At 38.0% G+C, this 18268-nt stretch overlaps 1 protein-coding gene across 1 annotated transcript in view; it reads left to right on the top strand.

The window, feature by feature from the left end:
- LOC141927337 (macrophage mannose receptor 1-like) overlaps positions 1-18268 on the top strand; it is a 37419-nt gene that overhangs the window by 5152 nt on the left and 13999 nt on the right. Inside the window, exons 4-19 of the mRNA XM_074834515.1 lie at positions 373-486; positions 2441-2587; positions 3820-4002; positions 5400-5554; positions 6806-6919; positions 8072-8187; positions 9076-9224; positions 10104-10303; positions 11624-11751; positions 12685-12772; positions 13359-13503; positions 15780-15815; positions 15916-16079; positions 16560-16627; positions 17538-17638; positions 17969-18108. Of these exons, the coding sequence (XP_074690616.1) occupies positions 373-486; positions 2441-2587; positions 3820-4002; positions 5400-5554; positions 6806-6919; positions 8072-8187; positions 9076-9224; positions 10104-10303; positions 11624-11751; positions 12685-12772; positions 13359-13503; positions 15780-15815; positions 15916-16079; positions 16560-16627; positions 17538-17638; positions 17969-18108 (2048 nt within the window). The remainder of the gene's footprint in view (positions 1-372; positions 487-2440; positions 2588-3819; positions 4003-5399; positions 5555-6805; positions 6920-8071; positions 8188-9075; positions 9225-10103; positions 10304-11623; positions 11752-12684; positions 12773-13358; positions 13504-15779; positions 15816-15915; positions 16080-16559; positions 16628-17537; positions 17639-17968; positions 18109-18268) is intronic.

Below are 18268 nucleotides of genomic sequence, written 5' to 3'. Positions count from 1 at the left end.
CCTTCCCTTTAATCCTGACCCATAAGCTCATGGTCTGCTCCTCATCCATCCCCAGGCAGAGCTCCATGCACTCCAGCTGGTCATTGACGTTATGTTGTAATGAAAAAAAGTGAGAGAAGTAAACTCTTATTTAAGTAGTGAAATGAGATGTTCGTTTTCCCTTTTAACTACTGAGATCTCTGCTAAATCAATATTTATTCATTTACCTATTTTACTTTTTTAATCTGTGCACCTCAGTAATGTGGAAAATATTGGAATGGGGCTGGTTTAAACTAAGAAACAGAAATTTCTTACTTTTGACTATATTTCTTTTAGATGAACTTGCTAAGAATGAGAATAGGGAGATACAACTGACTTTTTTTTCTAATTTAGAGCTAACTAAAAAATTCAGTTTTTCATTCTGGATTGGATTGAATACTTTGGATTTCAACAGTGGATGGCAATGGGCTGGGGGCAGCCCTTTCAGATATTTAAACTGGGCTCCAGGTAAGAACTGTATCTATTTTGTAATCTTTGAAGGAATTCTATCAGACACCAACTAATAAAACTACCCTAGCTACTTTTATTTCAGGAAAACCCATTCTGGTTTACAATAGCTGAAGATCTAGATCTTTATTTTAAGAAGTACACTTCCAAATTACAAAGTTCACTGTGGATATCAGCTATAGCAAGTTCTTTTGTTTTCTTATATAAGCGAAGATCTTTTTTATGAAAGCTGAGTATCATTTGGAGTGATAAATAATGCTACAGACCAAAGATCAGAATTTTTCCATAACATGTTGCCCAAGAGTATAAATATAAATCATACCTTCCAAAAGCAGAAAAATATTTAGAAAATAATGACACTATGTTGTCTGGAGAAATTCTAAATATTATTGAGAGGCTTATAGAGCCAGCTCATAATTCCTCAGCCGTTTATGCAAAATTGCACTGGGCCACCTCAAGGAAGGGAGACAGGAGTGGGTTTGTGATGCTCCTCACAAATGGGGAGTTCTTCTGTTTGCTTGTTGGTTTTTTGGTCCCATGTTTCCTTTGTACCACGAGTATTTCAAGCCATCTCCTGTTTTGGAAATGTTACAAGGTGGTAAAGGAATAATTAAACTTTCCTTTAAGTTTTCAAAAATTTGTATCAGGCTATTTCTTTTGCTGCTGTCATGGTTTGAGCGTAGAGGGCAACTGAGCACCATGCAGCTGCTTACTCACCCCTTCCCCCTCAGGAATGGGAAGGAAAAAATAAAGTAAAAAGTTTGGGAATCGAGGTAAGGATAGGAAGGGATTCACCATTATGGTCATGACTAAAAGACAGATTCAACTGGGGAAGAAAAAGAACATAAATTTAATTTGAACACCATCACCACTTAACAAACAGAGTAGGACAGTGAGAAGTATAATCATATCTTAAAAACACCTTCTCCCCACCCCTCCCTTCTTCCCAGGCTCAGCTTTGCTCCCAATTTCTCTACCTCCTCCCTCCCCAGCTGTGCAGGGTGGGGGCAGGAGATGTGGTTGTGGTCAGTCCCTCACATGTTGTTGGTACTGCTCCTTCCTCCTCGGGGGAGGACTCCTCACACTCTTCCCCTGCTCCAGCTTGGGGTCCCTCTCATGGGCTGCAACTCTTCCTGAGCTGCTCCAGCGTGGATCCCTCCTGCACATTGCAGTCCTCCTAGTGCCTGACTACAACAGCAGGGTCTTCCCACACATCCCTGGTCTTCTTCAGGTGCAGCCGCCTGCTCCGGTGTGGGGTCCTCCGTGGGCTGCAGGTGGGCATCTGCTCCACTGTGGACCTCCACAGGCTTCAGGGCAGCAGCCTGCTCTCTCACCACAGGCTGCAGGGGGTCTCTGCTCCAGCGCACCTACTGCCGCTTCCTCCTGACCTCAGTGTTCGCATAGGTGTCCTTCTTGCAACTCCTTCTCACAACTCCCACTCCTCCTCTGAGTTTCCCCGTCTTAAATATGTTATCGAAGAGGGAACTTTGAGAAGTTTCTCACAGGGGGCACCACTGTAACCCCCTCCCCCACTACCAAAACCACACCACACACACAAACCCAACACAGCTACTTACAGAGGTTTTTGCACACTGCAACAGAAAAGAGAAAAGCTATTTTATAGGAAAGTAGAATTGTGACATTCTTGAGATATACTGGAGGGATGGTATAATTTAAAAATGAGCATTTTTGAAGTTTGTAAGTTTTTGATACAGCATAATGGTCTACCTTCAGCTGCTCCATCTGTAAGCACCAGGATATCAGGAAAAGAACCAGAAATTTCCCCATACTATCCTGACACAAAGTCAGTGGAGGGTCATACTTAACTCTCAAAGCATGGGCTAAAAGCATCATCCTATAAACCACAACACCAGTTTCTACTGATAATATGATGGCTTTGTTAATATTTTTATTTATGTTTGCTGTGAGATTCTATTTTCTCTCTGACTCAAAGGAAGTCCTTTCCTGCTCCCTGGGAGAATCTGTGGAGTGATGAATCCTAGAAAGAATGCTACATGGGAAAACCAAGCATGTAACCAGAGGCTCGGCTACATTTGTAAAAAGAGAAACTTCAGTTTAGTGTCTGACATTATACCCAAAGGTAGGCTAGCCAAATAAAAAGAAAGATTTTTCTTTGACTTCTAGAAAGAGCAATCTAGAAAGATATGTAAATAAAAGGTATGCAACATTCTTTTCCAACCAAGATGTTAGAAACCTTTGAAAAACACTGCTATACATGCACACACAGACTTTTAGATATTGCTTTTGTCTTCCCATTGTGTATTAACCATTCATAGGAGAATATTATTATTTTGTTCCATCACTCTGTCATTCATTCTTGCAAGACAGATAAAAGCTTCTCTGTCATGGTAACCAGTGCCAGCAATCAAATTTGCATAAATACAGTAGAAATTTTATGCCTCTCATTTTCTACTAATTTGTTCCAAATGATCAATTACAGTTACTCTAATAGTAATGCAAAAAATCCTCCTCTGATGACAACAGTTTGCAATGTATTGGGTTCATAGGAGTAGAGCAGGAGGAGCAGCAGTATTCCCACAGGCTACATTTCACCCGACCTGAGGCTTCAATGACACAATGTGGCTATGAACATGCCACATGCAGGAGGGAATCTGCTGGAGGCTGTCATCTGGGAATGTAATAAAAACTACGTTTAAAGAAGTAGTTATAGTAAAGAAAATAGAGAAATAATTTCAGATAATCTTTATTCCCCTATTAACCTTAAAAAGAAATGCAGGACTCTGTTTTTAAAGTAAGCTTAAGGTTAGCTTTTAAAGATATTTAGGAATCTAAGTAATAAAAAAGACACTGAGTTAATATGAAAACTACCAACTCTGCATTAATTTGCACTGTTTACTGACCTGCAGTTGCCAAAGAATTACTTCACACTTTTCCATATCTGAAAATTATGTGTTTGCAAGAAGACATTGAACAGGAGGCAGAGCCTAATGTCAGCCATTGCATGAAGCATGGGAGACCAGGGTACGCTGACCGAACTGTTCTGAGGGCAAAGAGAGGAGAGGCTGATGTCTGCTTTAGTCTCTCTTTCCTCCCAGAGCATTATTTCAAATTGCATTTCTGACACAATATGGGCATTTTTCAATGATTCTCTGGAGACATCATTCTATTTGCATATTTAACATACTGTGGCTTAATATCTGTTTTTCATTTGAATGTATTTGCATTTCTAACTACAGCTTTATGTTTATTCATCTAGTCCCACTTCTGTAAAGAGTGCTCGAGAGACCTCATTCTGGTGTTCTCTATTTTCCTCGTACAAAATTGCTCTGAAAAATTGTGCTTTGATTTTAGAGGAATTGAGATGTATTAAATGCCCAGATGGCTGGTGGCCATATGCAGGCCACTGCTACAGCATTCAACGGGAACTCAAAATATGGAAAGATGCTCTGACTTCATGTAAGAGGCAAAATGGAGATTTGGCAAGTGTCCACAACATTGCTGAATACAGCTTTCTAGTGTCACAGCTTGGTTACAGTGAGTATATATGTAGGCCTGTATTTTGTTTGCCCCATCTGTAACATAAAAGCTGGGCTTCGTATTAAATAGTAATGCTTTTTTTCTGAAATGTTACAAGTGGAAGACTAAATATAACTTATGGTATTCTTTTTTGTTGTTGCTGTTGCATAAATATAGAAGTATATTTATATTTATCAAGAAATAATCTACATTATAAAACACTATAAATTAAAAGAAAAAAATAGAGACGCATGAAGATGTCTAAAAATTGCACTTTTGCCACCTTTATTGTATGTTCAAAATCTTTAAATCTGATCTCTAAACATATAGGAAATTTAGCTTCCTAAAATTAAAACCTCTTGCTGAGGTTAACCTCTTGCTGTATATCCTTCTAAGAAAATAGTATCTTTCTGACTTCTGCTTTTCCTTGGATCTGTAGTAACCAGTCGCGACACTTGCTGGACTTGGTGAACCCACCTGATGGGCCATTACAAGCACTCTAATGCTTCTCCATGAAGGGGATGTATTGGCAGATGTCCTCATGGCTTGGGCTCAGTATGATCTCCTGACAGCTCTGGGACCCCCAACATAAGAAAGACATGGACTTGCTTGAGCGGGTCCAGAGGAAGGTCATGAAGATGATCAGGGGGCTGGAGCACCTCCCCTGTGAGGACAGGCTGAGCAGTTGGGGTTGTTCAGCCTGGAGAAGAAAAGGCTCCAGGGAGACCTTATAGCAGCCTTCCAGTACTTAAAAGGGGCCTACAAGAAAGATGGGGAGGGACTCCTTATCAGGGAGTGTAATGATAGGACAAGGGGTAATGGTTTTAAACTGAAAGAGGGTAGATTTAGATTACATAGAAGGAAGAAATTCTTTCCTGTGAGGGTGGTGACACACTGGAACAAGTTGCCCAGAGCAGCTATGGCTGCTCCCTCCCTGGCAGTGTTCAAGGCCAGGTTGGACGGGGCTTTGAGCAACCTGGTCTAGTGGAAGGTGTCCCTGCCCATGGCAGGGGGGCTGGGACGAGATGGTCTTCAAGGTCCTTTCCAACCCAAATCATTCTATGATTCTTGGATTCTATGACAGGTGGGACACTCATTGTTTTACCCTCCATGCTAAGGGCCATTTTGTTGTTCTGAATCACAGATACTCGGAAAGTTTGTAAAAATCTTCTGCCATCCATAAAGAGCTTTATGTTTATTAAACTCAGTATTTCAGATGGAATTTGAGGCCTTTTCAGTACAGACCAAGACATCTCTTACTGCAGATCTGAGAGGAAACCAGCATTTTTGTTAAAGCACAAAGACCACCTCTCATGTACCACATCCAAAATTTATCAGTCCCTGTTCCAGATGTGAAAATGTTCACTGTATTATGTAGCGGACTGTAAGCAAACTTATTTCTTTCCATGCTTCAGAGCCAACAGAAGAACTATGGCTGGGTCTGAACGACCTCAAGGCTCACTTCTATTTTGAGTGGAGTGATGGGACTCCTGTGACATTCACAAAATGGCAGCACAGGCATCCCACCTACATAAACGGTCTGGAGGACTGCATTGTTATGAAGGGACAGGTATAACCATGTAATCATTTTATAGTAATGCAAACTAGTAACTACATCAGTCTGAAATCACTTGTCATTACACACTTATTCAGGAGTCATTTTTTGTATTAATTTAAAATAGTTTTCCCCATAAATTTGGCATCAACCAGATGAGATGTTCAGAGGACAGAAGAGATCAGAAATAGAGACATAGCATTTTCCTAGTGCTACCTTTTGAAATGTCTTATCTGGTGAAAAGTCTGATCCAGAAATTTTATATTAGATTCATTCTAATGCTGCAGCAATGAAAAAAGTTATAGTTCTGGGAGAGGAAAAGGAATGAACTAGTTAATACATTGTGTGGTTATCATAGACGCTATTTGCATACCTCATTTTCCAATCCGATAGACCATTATGTCCCTCAATGTCACTTCACTGAGACATGTCATTGAGGAATGGAGACCTGGTACTAGGGCATGATTCTTCAGCTGTGACAAAGAGAGCACTCACACTACCTGCCAAATACCTATTCTAAAATCCTATAGTATTTCTGACCACTTCACTCACAAACTTTATTTTCTTGCAACACATGGTTGTTTGACACATTTACATACATGTACATGTATACATATACACACACAAAAAGTGTCATGAATTTTAAGAGAAACATTGAAAATGTTGTTATGAAAGTAATGTAGTTATTGAAAGAACTGTTGTATTGTAGAATAATATTGATGTTTGCCAGTATTAGGCATAAATTGATCCTAAATCAGAATTTATGGGGAAAAAAGCTCCTATTTAAATTTTATTTTTTACATAATTCCTTTTTTAAAAGAAATTAGTAATTTTCAGAGTCTTCTCCTTGATGGATAAAATAGATTTACTGCAACACACTCAGATGTGCATTATTTCAGTTTCATTGATCTTTTTTCCAGAAGTGTTGTTAAATAATCCTGCTCTAAATGCAGATCCATTAGCCCCAGATGAGATGTCTATTTACAAACCCCCTCATTAAATAGATAGTTATGATAGCAAGTAATGCTGAGACGTCAAGATGTTATTTCCTTCTATCATCTCAAAACAGCATCAAATGGATCTTAAACCAATCCTGACAGATGTGTCTATATTTTTTTAAAAAATAAACCTCCAGCCATGATCCAATAGCCTTCCTAGGTAACAAATTTCAGTGGGCCTTGTAGTGAAGAAAGAGGAAAACACTCGTTTTCTTATGTTTATGAGTGCCCCTTTTTTTACATTCATTTCTTCTCCCTGATATTCTAGGATGGATACTGGGCAACTGATGTTTGTGATAAGCAACTTGGCTACATCTGTAAAAAGAAGCCTTTATCACAATCCTCTGAAAAAGAGACAATCGAGGACCCAGGTTGCCAGAAAGTAAATACTCTCTCATAAATTAATTATGTTGGGAAAAATGAACAGGAATTAATTTATGGGTTCTTGCTTCTTTTAGAGTCTTTGTGTTTGTATCTTCTAGCAAATCTACTCCTGAGGAAGCCTAGTCTTTTCCTACTAGCAGTTTACTAATATATGTGCATTTTTCATTTTTGCTCTATTAATACTCAAGAAAGTCAAGATTCATTTGCATGTACATGAATACTGCCTTTCCCTCTATTCTCAGATGAGCCACCCTGTGACAAAATTACATGTATCTTTTAAATCGTAATTTCACCACTATTCTCTCTGTTTATGCTCTTAGCCTAACAATACATGTGAAATTACCAAAAGCCACTTTTTCTCTTCTCTCAGATCTGCTGTCTATTTAAAGTCTTTATAAAGTCCTTACTATATAAGAACAATAAAAGAAAGAAAATAATTTCAAAACAGAAAAGGATCAGCTTTCTGTACCATGTTCCTACTGATGGACTACTTAGTTGGACTTTAAGTGATATCAGCAGGTTATTTTTTTCCAAACAAGTAATTTTTCCAGAATTTCAGAAAATCATTATGTCTAGATTGATCAGCATAGATCTCTCTAAGAGCAGGAAGAAGCAGCATTGTTTTACTGATATTCCTCCTTTCTACCCTCCCCATGAACAAGCACTAACTGGATTCCTCTTGGCTCAGAAAGTCTCACCTATTGCACTTAGGGGTGGCAGGGGCAGCTTTGGGCAGCTGTGCTTGTATGTGAATTCATTTCCATATTGCAATATTTTTGTGTTTCATTATGTCAGATCCCACAGCTCTGGAAGGCTGGAGCTGCAGCTCCCTCCAAATGAATCACTTGTTCGTTATGGTGCAGTTTGCATAATCCCAGCCTAACAGAGCACTGGAAAGCAATAGCAAATAGCACAATTTTCCCTGTAAAGTCATGTACATGTAAAAGATGAAAACAAAAAGGCCTTCTGTGGGAGCAAACAGTAACATAAAACCAGCTTTTGTTTATTAACAAATCAGCCCAGTCTCATCTTGTTTTTAACTTTAGCTGCAACAAATTTAACATGGAATATTTATACACAAAAGAGCAGAGCTAATTTCTATTTTGAAGTCTCTTTCAATTTCACAGTAAGAAACTTATGTTTGTCACAGGGTTGGAAAAGATATGGTTTTCACTGTTACTTAGTGGGCTCTGCACTTCTGACGTTCTCAGAAGCAAAAAAGACATGCGAACAGAGCAAAGCTTATCTAGCTACAGTGGAAAGCAGGTAGGAAATTTTTTTTTTTTTATACTTCAAAATCATTGCTTCTGATGGAGAAACTTGTCCATTTTTTTAACTTTTCAAAGTGTTTTATCAGCGCTTTTCAAAAATTTTGTAGTAGTAAGCCAAATAAAACTATCCATGCAGGGAAAAAAAAGACTCAATGTTTTAGGGATTTCTACTTAAGCTATTAAACAATTTTCAAATTTTGGGGATTCTTGAGTTAAACAGTTTTATCTTTCAATTCCTAATTAAAGCAACTTCTATGTTACTTTTATTTTGTTTTGTTTTGTTTTTCTGTTGGAAAGTAGTTAGTACAATTTTAATCTATTTACCAATGGGTGTTATCTCATTATGATAGGAAAGATTCAACAAAAACATTTTCCTAAACTATCTTCTAAGCCAAATTCCGAACAAATGTGGGAAATCTTGCCCAGGACCTGCCCCACCACAGATAGAATGTATCATCTCCAACCTACCCATATCTCAGTCAGGCTTTGCAGGCTTCATGGCCTCTGAGGAACATGACTACCTTCAGACATAATGACTAGCAAAGCTGAAGGTCTGGCCCTGATTGTGGTCTGTTTGAGGCACCTCAAATATTTGGAAAGACAAGAAAAATAATAGAATACAACTAGAAGCCCATGTAAGCTGTGATTTGTGACATTTCACAGAACTGGGTGAAAGCAAAGAAGATGCCTTCAGCTGAAAGGATAAAGTCCCTCATCAAATTCTTTTGACCACACTTAAAAGACTGCTGAGGTTTTGCCTGAACTTCACTGAAGAGCTGTTGCCTTGGAGTCATGCTAGAATGATAGTGATACCTTTATTTGTACCACTTAGATTAATATTGCTAGGTAATAGGTTGTGACTGAACACCATTTTCCACTTCAGAAATGAGCAAGCCTTTCTGATTAGTCTAACTGGGCTGCGGTCTGAAAAATATTTCTGGATCGGTCTCTCTGACACAGAAGAACGAGGGAGTTTCAGGTGGACCAGTGATGAACCTCTTCTCTTCACATACTGGAACGCAGCAATGCCAGGTAAGATCTGCATGGGCTCAACCCTTGTGATAGGAATGCAACTGCAGTTTGTGCGGGTTTCTGCTTCTATCCCCTGGATTTAGAAATTAGAGTAGGCACTTTCTTTTGTGGTTGTAGCTGTAGGCAGCCAACATCATCAGACCTTGTGTTTGATACTAGTGCAACAAGCACTATCACAGCTGAGTGTCAGGTGTTGTGTAAGTCAATCATCTCCTGCAAAGTTGTACAGAAACAGATTTTTAATGGGTTAGACTGAATGCAATACTGTGCAGGAGTTAACAAGGTTCACGGTCTCATTTTTTTCAACTTTTGAACACCTGTTAACAACAACTCATCACATTGAGAAAAATTATTATGGACAGTTTTTTGACCCACAAGGTGCATATGTGAGAAATGAGCAGCAAACATCCATCTGTTTTGCATTTCAGCAAGACAGATTAGCATCTATGTGGGAACTCTTCCCTTCCAGATTAGCTAGCTATACCTTAAACAAAACTAGTTATACTTGATATCAGCCTTCTTGAAATTGAATTACTTGGATATCAGGAACACCAAAGTAGTTCGCAGGCCATCTGCTACATATGTAAATAAAATCAAGTGCCATTTGCCCTGTGATTTCCCTGGGGTGGCAAGATAAGAAAGATTTGTATTCCAAAATTGCAAATCTCCGTTTTTAGCAAAGGTGTGTCTGTGAGACTCATTGGCCCATATCCAGGTTCTGGCAGGAGGTATTAAAAATAATTTTATATCCATGATGGTTTTTGATCGGCATAATCTGCATTTCCATTTTCATAATTTTCTATGAATAAAAGCAGAGGTCTCATTTCTTAGAGAGCAATTAAGACTTTGGTTTTACTAATTTTTTTCCATACCACTAAGGAAAAGAGCAAGGCTGTGTTGCCATAGGAACTGGAATTGCAGCGGGATTATGGGATGTCGTCAGCTGTGAGAAGACAGCAAATTATCTTTGCAAACAGCAGGCAGCAGGAGTGCCATCTCCTGCTCCTCCAGTACGAGTCCCTGCAGCTGCCTGTGCTGAAGGCTGGGACGGAGCCTCCTGGGGAGACTCGTGCTTCAAAGTAAGTGTGTGTCTACCTTCTCTGTGAGCCTGAGCACGGGGCAGCCCAGGGGTCAGTGCCCTGGTCACCGTTGTACTCAGGGACCTAGGTGCTGGGTCATTTTTGAGGAATGATCTTCTCCATGGTATTCAAGGGCAAAAAACATGAGAAAATCCATCAAATATAATTTAAGTCAACAATGGAAAACCTGAAACAATGAAAATGGAGTGCTAGAAATTTGTTTTCTTTTATTTAAATGCCAGGTGAGAACCTCACCTAATTTATTTGCTTCCAGGACTTTGGTACTTCAGAAAAATATAATATTGTATCTCAAGAGCTTGCAGTGTCACTTGTATAAGACAATGCTTCTAAAAGAAAACTTATGGAAACCTGGCCCTCTGCCAACATTTTCTCACACAGCATGAGATACTTTCAGTGAATCTTTTAGATCCAGGTTTAGTTTGACATTGGTGACTCTTTAGCAAGTAAAGATTTTGGGCATTCTCTTGATTTAGCTAAAACTGCATTAAAAAGTCTCTTTTTTGAAAAGAAAAAAAAGTAAAGAAAAGGCAAAATAGATCAAGTAAAAGTATATATGCAACATTGCTCTTCCAGGTCTTTACATAGGTATCCTCTCACTTTCTTTCTTGACACTCTGCCTGTTGGGAGGCCAGAGATTATTTTAGCCCTGTATTTATAGGGGTCTACACTTCTATGTCACACTTAGCTATGGTTACTAACAATATTGGTTCTGCCAATTACCAAATCACTAATTATCCTTTCCCCAAAATGTCAAGCATCCAGTATCTTACTTCAAGAATGTACGTACTTCATAGTAGAAAGTGGAGCTATTTGTATGCTTGCACCGCCATACAAAAATCTCTTCCTTGGTCAGCACTTTGCCAAATGGTTTTCTCCGCCCATATTCTTTTCTATTCCAACGTATTGATTTTCCCTCCATCTTCCATTTCTCAAAAATCTCCTGCTTTCTGTTGTGAAACACCACAACTGAGCTATTCTATATTTCTTTGAGACTTTCAGTGGTGAAAGTTCTAATTAAGTTATAAATTATTCTTTCTTCTCTGTACATTGTGATACCTTTTGTTCTGCTGAGATTCCTATGCTACTCTTGCCTAATTTTAAAATAGAGGATGCTAAGAAAAAAATACTTATAGTTTACATCATCAATGTTTACAATTATAGGTCTTGAGAGATGTTATGTTGCCTCAAGAATAAAGAGGTGCTAAAGTGATACTGATTTAATTACAGAGGCAATTATATATTTTTATATGCCAAACTTTGCATATTTAGTAATTTATTTCTACTTTTTGTTCTCAATAGTTTTTTGTGAGAGAGGGAAACCAAAAGAAGTCATGGTTTGAGGCTGAAGAATTCTGTAGAGACATAGGAGGATATCTGGTCACAATCAATAGAAGAGAAGATCAAATTTTATTATGGCAATTAGCATCGTGAGTACTTGCACAACGACTCTTTTTCATGTTCATGCTATTACATAAGAATTCCTTCAAAATATATCTGGAGCTGGGCAAGTGGATGAATAAACATAATCAAATTTTAAAATAAAATAGAAATTTTTCATCTAGAAATATAATCCTGAACATTGATTTAAAAAAAAAAAAAAAATCTAATTGAATTCTGTGATGTCAAGACATCTCAATGGCGCATAATATATAGCTATTTAACCAAAACTGTTTCACATAGTGGTGAATCTAGGTTTAATTTCTCAAATACATTTAAAACTGTCATATAGGAAAGTGTCTGTGATCTCACCCTTCTTCACTTTATTATTTTTCGGTATTGTGAGAAGCTGAACATGTTTTTACTTGTCTGATAAGTCTCTTTGCTTTAGACTATGAAATCTTTGCAGAGGCAAATCTTTCCATTATGTACTGAATGAAATAGGACTCTATTTTATATAGTCCATAGGTACAAGATAAATAGCATGAACTACTAAATAAACTACATAGGAAGTACCAAGAAGCAAATCAAAGCAGCTGAAAAACAATTTTCACTGTTTTTCATTAGTTAACTTGCATTATATCTCTCTATTGATGTTTTACTTTTGCTAAAGCCTCTGTCTGTGATCTCCTGCTACAGCCAAGAGCTGTGTTGCAGTCCCAAGGATGGGAGGCTGAGCTAACTCTGTGCCACATCACTTGTCTTTTTACTTACATTCAAATATTGCAGATATTTTTTTTATCGCAGAGCCCTATCAAACCCCTTGACAGAGTGCAGACGGTGAGCCTGGCTATGGGCCAACAGTGAAGGAGTAGCTCCCAATTCAGATGTGACAGAAAGCAGCATATTTCTATGCTTTCTAGCATTTATATCATGGCCCATCTTTACACACTCATGTATCTATATTGTATGATTTATTTTAGGGATAAAGGACTGCACACTCAGGCTTTCTGGATTGGTTTGTTTCTCTTAAATCCTGATGAAGGATTTGCCTGGATTGATGGTTCCCCTGTGAGTACTTATTTGCTGGATATTAACTGACTTTCTGTCCTTTAGAATATATAGGTTTTCATCTTTTTATGCCTTTTTTCCAATCTCTTTAAACCTTTGGTAGGTGCATGACAGCCCTTTATCCATCAGCTGAACAGTTGCAGTGCTCAGTGATGGCACTATCTTAACACACTGATAGAAGTACAAAATTGCCTGTTTCATCCCTGGTGCCATGTCATATCCCACCTTTCACAGTCCGTGTTCTTAGATCTTCACACCATTCCAGATTGGGCACTGCTGTACATCAGCACAGAGAAGTCAGGTTGCCATCTTTCACAAAGCAAGACAAAGACAACTCCTGCCCATCAGACCATCAGACACATAGTTTTCTATACCATGTAATCTTTACACCTTCTCCAGGGAGCAATGGGGAAAGTGAGACAATCAGCATGACTTTCACAGCCCTCTCAGACCTATCCGAACTCCTACTGTTCCCATAAACAAGGTACTTGAGATGATGAGCTCCTGAAATTGTGTTAAGATGGCAATCTCAATTACTTCCACTCAGTTCAAATCACATTGTAATTGAGAGGTATTTCCAACACAGGTAATTTATGAGAACTGGGATGAAGATGAACCCAACAATCATGAAGAACTTGAACATTGTGTTATGTTTAATAGATCACCCCAAATGCGCTGGAACGACTTGCGCTGTGAACATTTACTTAATTGGATTTGTGAAACAAAAAAAGGTATGATTACTTCCCTATTTAATTGGAGCCATAAACCCAAGTTCAAAACCAAATTGTATGGATTTAAACAAATTGAAAAGAAGAAAGATACTGAGAATTGTTCATTTTAAAACCAGTTGCAGTGAAGGCAACACATAAAGGAAGAGGAATGAATCAAGGTATTTCAACTGTACTCAGATGCAGGAAGTTAAAGATGTCCCTATTACTTTATCTCTGGTTTTATATCTTTCTGCCATGGGTTGAATAAGTTTGCAAGACAAAGGTACTTAACCCCTCTCCTTTTATCTCCTACCTGTATTTCTATCATCTGGTTCAGGCTCACCCAGGAGAGCCATAGGTGCAAGACAATAGAGTTCTCTGTACAAAAGAGAAAAAAGCTTTGCTTCCCCCTGTGAAATGAATAATGGGAACCAAAGAGGAACATCAGTTGCTATAGGAATCAGGAACTCTGAAAAACAGATCAAAAGCAGAGGCTGGTGTAGCCTTGAAAGACTCCTGTATCTACCAGCTTTGCCTGAGATGCAGGACCCTAATGCCAGGCCTCCCACACACAACCTGATGGATGTACATTGGTGTGCATTGTGGGAAATGGGATCTTCATGGGCTGAGCATCCTAAGCCACAACCAATAATGAAAGAACTTGTTTTGCTTACTTGGTCCTACTTTTACATCCCTGCTTCCTGGTTTTAAATTGAGTACTTATACGCATCTCCATGGAGCAGGAGTTTCTTAAAAGTTTCTTGAAATGAAATTTTGATGCACACAGGGCAATAGTAAGAGGCACAATAAAGAGGGGAAGGGAGAAGCAGTTATATAAAAAGCACCGAGTATATCTAATATTTGATGACTCTGCCAACAAACTGTTACCCTTGAACAGAAAATAAGGCACTATGCTAACATTGAAGAATTGCTCAACCAAAAAGGAGGAATCACTGTTCCCTTGTGGGTAGATTAGTCATGCAAATGTGCCATCAAAACATCGACTTCTGTATACCAGCTTGAAGTAGTACATCCTGTGCAGCCCTTTCCGGTGTGCTGAGCACACTGCTTTGTACAGATGTGGCTCTCTGCTCTTGACGAGATTACTCAGGAGGAGTTCAGAAACCATGATGTAAAGACTCTGATCAGTTTATCTTGATCCTAGATTACCTTTCAAAAGTAAAAAAAACCCCAAAGAATTAGATCTTGTTATTGTGAATCTAGGTTATATGATGATCAATGTAAGAGGAGAGATTCTCAGCTGTTAATTCCCTCATTCACTTAAGATTCATATTTACTTAAGATACTCCATTTTTTTGAAAAGCAAGGAATGTTATAGTTATGTTAGGATTAAAAAATAAATTCAAAATGAGGTGAAGTATGTAAATTCATCATGAAGATATTTGGATAATTTTAGTTCTATTCTTCACTAAATACTTAAGAAGAAAATGTTTAAAAGCTCCCAAACAGAAGAATTTTAATTTCTTTTTCATTTGTTTGCTTCTTTCTCATCTAAACTGTTCCTGTCATTTCTTTAATTATGTGTTCCTCTCCATCAAACCACGGAGAAAGCTAAGAACATATTTAGTAGTCCTTGTGAAGAGCAAAGTAAAAGACATCCAAAGGAAAGCAGAGCTACCTTTGAGGGGCTACAGCTGGCTCTGGGAATAGCAACAGGTTAACTGCTCCTTCCCGGTCCATACTGTAAACAGAAACTTGGGTTTGGTATCTACTGGCTCTCCAAGGCTTTTAAAAACAGACTTTCTTAGTAAAAGTCAAGCCATCAGGCTAGGAGGAGTGCATTGAGACACTGGAAATGATGTGTGGTATTAACAAAAAACTAGCATTAAGCTTCCAGTAGTTGTAAATAGTTTACTGCTAGGTAGGTAAGCTTGAGAACTTAGTGTATTGGCTGGATTATGTTGTTTGGCTCTAGTCACATGAATATAAAAAAAAATTAATAATAGCATGCCAAGTAAAAATACTAAATAAATTTTCAACTTATGTGAGTTTCATCTACAAAGTGTTTACTGCACATCCTGGATTGTTTAATACTGTGCTGTTGGAGATACATATATATGCTTTAAAGATACATATTTTTCACTAGATAAATGTTTCTAAATTACACATTTTTAAATTTAATTCAGTGGTATGTTCTCTAAAATTTTGAAAATGCATTAGATAATTCATAGTTCAGGTTTTTTTCTCTAGTATACAAGCATTTACAACTACATAAACCAAATCTCTGGATTTTTTTGTATTTGAAATGTCACTCATGACAATCTTCTATTTTACAGGTACACTACTGAAGCCTGAACCAAACTACAAATTCGGTAAGATTTTTTTCTCTTTTAAAGAGAAGGTTATTGTATAGTATTCAGACTTTGTACAGACTAGATGTGAATGTAATACATATGATTGTTTATCTTTCAGAATATCAAGCCACCAATGATGGATGGATTATATATGAAGATAAGCAGTACTATTTCAGCAAAGAACGTGTCCATATGGAAGAAGCACAGAGAATTTGTCAGAAGAACTTTGCAGATCTGGTTGTCATTGAGAATGAAAGCAAAAGACAATTTCTATGGAAATATGTAAGCACTGAGCCTATTAATTATAATTGAATTCTGAAGCACAGCAGCTGATAAAATAAAAGGAAAAGCCTATCTCTTTAGCTAGGCTAGAGTCCTGAGCTATTGCTCTACATTACTTATTTATATAACAATATATTTGTTCAGGACCTGTAAAGAAAATACTATTGCGTTTAGTAGGTAGAGGAAAAAGGCATGCAAATGCTAAAGGTGCAGCAAAGGATAGTTTAGGCCTAGGTTGCTTCTCTCTTCTAAGATATGTAGTATTCAGCACAGTGATTATTGCTTTCCTGTCTGGTGGGTTCCTCACTCCAGGATGTTCCCCATATCCCTGTTGTCTGCTTGAAACCTGGGTCTGAACATACAGTTTTCTTGCCTGAAGCTCATATCCTGAAAAAAATCACAGTCATGGTTAACGGGCTTCCAGATTTTTGCTTGATGTTGAGGAACTGTTTAGTGCTTAACTGTTAATTTTTCTTTTAGATTTACACAAAACTCAGAGCGGAATCATATTTCATTGGCTTAGTTGTCAGCTTTGATCAGAAATTCAGGTGAGTAAAGGAAAACTGGTAATAGAAAACAAATGATGGTAATTTCATCTCACTCTATATAAGCATTTGTTTGTGCTTTCATTTTACAAGTTAATAACTGTTGTACAACTGAGCTCTGGATAGTTTTCATGAGAAGTCTCAGATCAGAATTGTTAAGTTCTTCTATATTTAAATACAGCAATGTGTTTTCCTTCCAAATCTGAGAGAGCAAAACCAATAGAAGTTCATGGCTAAGATTCATTTCACTTAATGTCTTACACTGAGAGAACTGAGTTAAACACCCAAGCAACCCTTCATAGGTAGCAAGGAGAAGCAGCTAATTTTAGGATGTTATTCACCTGATCCATTTTAGACATCAACCTTAGGATGAAATTAACTCTGATTAGGTCTCCAACAGCTACAGGGAAAGCCCAAGAGGTTTTGATAAAATGTGGATATAAAGGTTTACTTAGACTAATTCCAGTGGTTTAATTTATGTGAGCTGGAAGCAAGAAGTGTAAGCAACATCTCACCTAACAGCTTTCTGAAATTGCTGGTAGGGAACCTGTTTTACAAATCTGTTTGTAGAAGCCTTCCAGGAGGACGCTTTTCTGGGATGAAAGTGAAGTCCATGCACTGATGAGATCTTGGGGTTTCAGTCTGTCCAGACCATAAGAAGCCTTCCCTTTGAGTGTGAGACTGTTTATCCAACTTCTGGCAAAATGGGATACTGATGGGACTTGAATGTGATAGTACTAAACAGATGAGAAGCAGCAGTAAGGCTGAGGATATGTCCTCTCCAGTAAATGTAGAGCCTTTGCCTTCTGGTCACTGTTAATACCTTGCTTTGCTCTTTACCTAAACAGACCTTGTAACTAAATGACTGCTGGAGATGTCAGTCCGGCAGCCATTGTCCCCTTGTTTCTTTCAGCTGGCTGGATCAGACCCCAGTGAACTATGTTGCCTGGGCTCCAAATGAACCCAATTTTGCAAATAACGATGAAAACTGTGTGATAATGTCAAAAGATTTTGGTGAGTAGAATAACAACAGATATTTGGTTGAAAATTTAGCATCAAAATCCAAAGTGTTTGCTACATATTTAAATTTGAGGCTACCCCACAAATAAGTAGTTGAACAATACTGGTAGTTTTTCATAACAAGTATGCTGAGTTTTAAAACCACACCATCACTATTAGGAGACTACCACAGAGGAAGGAGGAGTGTATTTGGGTAAATGTGTACATGGCAACTGTTTCCAGAAGGTTTCATTTGTGCTTTATACATACCACCTGGGGCTTGACTGCTGTAATGGTGGTACGATAGTTTCAGACAGTGATTCTCTGTATTCCATTTATTTACAGGCTTTTGGAAAGATATAAGCTGTGCTGTGAAAAATGCCTTCATCTGTGAAAGGCACAATTCAACTTATTCAGGATTTGCTTCTATTGTACTTCCACCTCTGGGAGGATGTCCTGAAACTTGGCTTTTATTTAACAATAAGGTGCAGTAACAATTCTCAGCCATACTAAGCAGATTTGCTACAGGTAGAGAAAACAACTCTCTCTTTTACCTCACTATATAAATTCTCTCACCTTATACACCACTTTATTAAGTGGTATTCTAATTAGCAGTGTAGTCAATTTTCATGTTGGCAAGTCCAT

Source organism: Strix aluco, chromosome 1, assembly GCF_031877795.1.
Source record: "Strix aluco isolate bStrAlu1 chromosome 1, bStrAlu1.hap1, whole genome shotgun sequence".
Classification (NCBI taxonomy): domain Eukaryota; kingdom Metazoa; phylum Chordata; class Aves; order Strigiformes; family Strigidae; genus Strix; species Strix aluco.
The sequence above is the reverse complement of the archived record's forward strand: the minus strand, read 5'-3'. Positions and strand labels throughout refer to the sequence as shown.